This window comes from Atta colombica, unplaced genomic scaffold (assembly GCF_001594045.1).
Source record: "Atta colombica isolate Treedump-2 unplaced genomic scaffold, Acol1.0 scaffold205, whole genome shotgun sequence".
NCBI lineage: Eukaryota > Metazoa > Arthropoda > Insecta > Hymenoptera > Formicidae > Atta > Atta colombica.
In genome coordinates, this window is record NW_017259300.1 from 2345531 (window position 1) to 2350824 (window position 5294).

At 24.9% G+C, this 5294-nt stretch overlaps 1 protein-coding gene across 1 annotated transcript in view; it reads left to right on the forward strand.

Moving 5' to 3' along the window:
* Positions 1–3638: 3638 nt before the first annotated feature.
* The window catches only part of LOC108687367 (venom allergen 3-like), a 5707-nt gene continuing 4051 nt past the window's right edge, over positions 3639–5294 (forward strand). The window contains exon 1 of the mRNA XM_018193081.1: positions 3639–3825. Coding sequence (XP_018048570.1) covers positions 3697–3825 — 129 coding nt within the window. The 5' untranslated portion in view covers positions 3639–3696. The remainder of the gene's footprint in view (positions 3826–5294) is intronic.

A 5294-nucleotide genomic window follows, 5' to 3' on the forward strand; every position in this document is an offset into this window, starting at 1 on the left:
TGCATATTATTGACAGGCATGATTGCAGGCATTGTTAATTTACATTTCTGTAATTTTCTCTGTAATGTTACATTGCAATCTGCAATATTGCAACATTGCAGCAATATTGCTTTAATCTTCTGTGCTGTGTGGATATAGATGAGTATGTGAGTGCGTAACGATCTAAGAAAAAGTCTATTCATCAGAGAATATATGTATAAAAAATATAACGAATAGAATATTTTATTTTTTTCATAATATGCGTTAATATTTTGACAGTTCGATGGTTGGCGCATGCCTTGGCCTTTCCTATATAAAGAAAAGGCTCCTATTATGAGATACCGAGTTTTGAGTAAATGCTAGAAGTCTATATAAACAGAATTTATAAAAATAATAAGTTGATTTTGAAGGGAATTTAATAAGCTTTAAGATAACATTACATAAAATTTAATTCAAATTTCATTTTTTTTGAAAATTAAAGAAATGTGAGCAAATCGCAAAGTCAAAAAATTGTGCTCCTAATATGAGATGCCTCGAGAAATCGATAGTAAAACGCAAAGTATATCGGTATTACAATTAAAAAACTTTATTTAATGTTTCTAAAATACAAACAAACACACAGTCAGCGTGCGCGAAAAATGAGCATGCGATAGATTATACCCAGAATTCGTTTTCAGATAGTTGGAATCAAACATCGCAGATATAGGCACTCGACGCTCATTCCGATTGTCTTTTTTATTATTGTACAATAACATTTACTCTTTAATGATTTTCATTATAACATAGAAGCATGGATTACTTCATATTAGAAATACCCTAGGTATCTCATATTATGATTTTTATGCCTTATAGTTTTATGATATCATCAAATCTAACTTCTAATTAAATAATTCAACATATCCCATATTTTTCTATTAGTACGATCTTACTCCATCACTACTGAAGAATTTATTGCTAAATATTTATTTATTAAATAATAAACAAGATTTAAATGCTTATTTCAATAAAACTTAAAGACATCTAAATTCTAAAATCTTGTTTTACAATGATTACAGGCATGATCTAATAATGAATTTTCTATTAAATAGTTTTCAATAGCAATAAATTCATGGTTAAACCAACAGATAGCGTTTATTAGTTTAGCAGAAACGCCGTTATCTCTATTATATTAGGTGCCTATCTCATAATAGAGGGCTTTCCTCTTCATGTAAATAAATTCTAAAGTCGCACAAAATATATAGTCTTATCATTTAAATATAACTACACTGCTGATAGCATTTTATACGTATTCTAAACAAGGTGTCATTAAAATTTTTATATAACTTTTACATCTCAATATTTTTTAAATAAAATTTAAAACAGAGGTTTATTATCATATCTGCTTGAAGATATTATATTCAATTTTATTTTTTATACATTCTCATAATATTTAATATTTATAATATTTAAAAAATATGTATGAACTGCAGTATAAATATTAATAAATTTTTATTTAACTTTGAGTTAATACAATCTTAACGTAATTTTAATTGAGTTAGTTTTTTATTTATTCAACATTTAACTTAATTAAATTAGTTCTGTAAGCCATTAATTTTAACTTAATTTAGTTTAAAAAAATTTTAATTTACCAGATCCTGTTTATGTAGTATGCAATTCTCAAACAATATGGTATATTGTATATTATGTCATTGCACATATGTTAAAGTGCCCCTACAGAAAAATATTGGACTCATAAGAAAACTATTGAAACGAATAATGTATAATAATGTACTTGAATAGTTTCCCAATGATTTTGAATAATTTTTTCGCGTTTCCAAAAATATTTTCGTGAGTCCAATAATATTTTCCGTAAGAGTTCGTAAGAGACCTCTATTAATCCTAGCTATACATAATGGGATCCTAATCACAATGCAATTTGTTAAATCGAGATTTTTTTCGTATTTTTGAACTTTTCTTTCTCTTTAAATTTATATACCTCAAACTTCTTGATTCTAATGATTTTTATACATTATGGACTTGTTTCTTAATCAATTCTCCATTGATTGAAAAAAAAATTAATTGAAATATGTCCATTTTTACGGAAGTTATAATAATAAATATAAATGAGATTCCAGACACTCAAGTGTGTATATCAAAGGTAGAAAAAAATAATATGTATAGCTAGGGTTAATACGCAGCTTTTCTTCCTGTGTGTTACATAATTGAATGTCAAATGTGGTTTGTGCACAGTTGTGCAAATTAAGATATTGCAGGTGGATGTTGACAACTTTTTATTAATTGTTATGTATATTAATTAAGACTTTTCAATAACACACTTATTTCTTCTTTATAATTATTTCAGTGCATTTATTTCATAAAATAAAATTTAAATTTAAAATACATATATTATCAGTTATTTATAATATTTGAAATTTATAATTTTGTAACATTATTATATGAATATTATATTATTTATAATATTTATAATTTATAAATTAATGTTACAATATTCTGAAAATTTGAATACTGTTGTTTAAATAAAACACAATGACAATAATCTTATTTAGAAGTTAGAAAAGATAAATTTGTTAGTTTAAATACGAAGCGCTATTACGATTAAAATGTTGAATTATTATATATTCATTTAAATGAATTAATTTCAGAAATGATAATATGGTGCATGCCAATATGGTTCTTGGACTTTCAATGCAATCTGAAATATTAATAATCCCCCAAATTTCCCAAATTTAATCTTAAAAAAACTGTAATGAACTTATTACGAAAAATATTGCCTCGGCCGGGAGTCGAATTGAAATCTTTTGCATAGAACGCTCGCACGGAATGCATTTGGAAAATTTGGGGGGATTATTAATATTTCAGATTGATTGTATTGAAAATATATCAGCGACAATCATATCGGCAATTATCATTTCTGAAATTAATTCATTTAAATGATCTAATTAGTAATAAGGCTCATAAATTTTAAAAAACAAAGAAAGGTCTCGTAGTTCTCTTTTTTCTTTGTCATTTAATGAATCATGAATATGTATAATAGTTCAACATCTTAACATTCAGACGTAGTGGCGCTTGGTATTTGAAGTAATGTATTTACCATAAACGGTCTTATTTTCAATCTTATTGTATATAAATTTGTATTTGTATTCTCATAATTATTCTCATAATTATACAATTTTATTTTGATAGTACACAAATAATTTTATAATGCAATACAGCAATGTAAGCAAATAGCATGAAAATGACGACGAATGATTTGGATGTTATTAACATTTAGAGTAAAATTCAAGAATAAAAATTATTCTAAGATGTTATTTATAAAAATTCGAATAATATACATAGTTATTATATCGTGGTTTTGCATATTTCTTTGCAAAAGCAATATCAATAAATGAAAATAATATTTAATATTAATTGAAATATATTAAGTATATTTCATTTTTCGGTAAATAATGAAACAAAAAATAATATAAAAAAATAATACGATAATGTCTCTACAATACGTGTACAAGCAATGAGAAGACAATTGAATAAAAGGAAGAAAGAAGGCAGTACCATGCAAATTGCGAATAAACTAAAATGCTAATGTGTCTTCCAATTAACTGATAACGTGCTGTATATAAATTGTAGCTGCGATCTATCGAGCTCATTAGTAATTTGAAAAAGAGCATCAACAAAGTCGCGCCTTTATCATACAAGAAAATTTTGAATTAAGAAAGAATAATGGCAAGAATATATATCTATAATTTTCTGTGTATACTCGTTACGATGTTTACTATCGTAATCGCAGCAGATTACTGCAACATGAAATCATGCAGCAAAAAAAATAGTCATACTATGTGCAAATACTCCGTAAGTAGCAATATATTCACAAATGATGTCTTGTATACTTACGTTAATCGTTGTATACTTACGTTACGCGCAATCAAATTCTTTATATATCTTAAAAGTATCTTAAAGAATATATCTAACATTTTTAATTTTTAAATTAAACTATTGAAATAAATAATTTGTGAGAGAGATGTATATACAGGATGAATCAGAATCGTTGAATCAACTTTTTACCCTATGAGAAAATTATATTACTTCATACTGGATTATAACGTGCATGCAGATAATAATTTTCTCAGAGTAAAAAGCTGATTCAACGATTCTGGTTCACTCTGTATATAAAATAAAAAGAAATTAAACATGGGAAAGCAATTCTTTCTATATAATATGTTTTTTTGAAAAAATTTGTAAAATTACATATAATATCTGTCGTAGTTGTAAAATTTTATGATTATTATGGCTATATTATTGAGAAGGAATAATATTTTCTTAATTTTGTAATTATTAAATATATAAAAGTATATATATGGTATATATAGAGAGTTAAGGTGTGATTAAAATATATTCTGTAAAATATTAATAACAGAATGTACAGAATGTACAGAATGTACATTTTTTGAATGAATATTTATAAATATGTATTTAAAAATCATATAAGTATAGAACATCATTGAGATTATTTAAATTATCCTTTTTCTGAATTTTATAATTTTATGTCCGATATATCGTGATAGTTCATTTATTTCGATCAGCTTATTCTATATTTCCCTTTTTTTAATTAATATAATTCTTTAAAACGCAAACTTATTATAATTAGATTTAGTCTTCAGTTTTTAGAGTCAGGTCTAGGTTCCAACTGTAGCTCGCTGTATTTTATTTTTTAACTATATACCTCGCTGTATTTTATTTTTTTGCTGTATTTATATTCTTTTTAACTAATACATATATAAATAAAATTATTAAATTATTATTATTATTATATAAAGAACTAATGAATTATCTTCTCGACCTAATGTAATTAACTCTTCATGGTCCAATGGAATTTAAAAACCCAAGCTTTTTCAATTTTAAATTATTCGAACAATAAGCAGAAAAGTTCCCCTCTTTAAAAAAAAGTTGTTAATACTGACAACTTATGCTAAGTGATGTATTTTGTCAGTCATATTTCGTACAGCGACAAAAATTGTGCTACCAGTGATTAGACTGGCGAATTTGTTTTTCGTGTAAGTGAATTATGTTTTTTTTGTTATTTTTATTTTTTATTTCGATATGCATCGATATAAAATGTATATTACATATATAATAATGCATTACAATTATATTAAACTATTATATCCGTGCGTTCTGATAAATAAGTTAAATCAGATCGTTCATCATTAAATTTTTTTCGATATACAAGGACTATACGCTAAGTACGTTAAAAGATTTTAAGCGATGATTCGTCATAAATTTAAACTAACTTCATATAACTATATATATATATATAACTA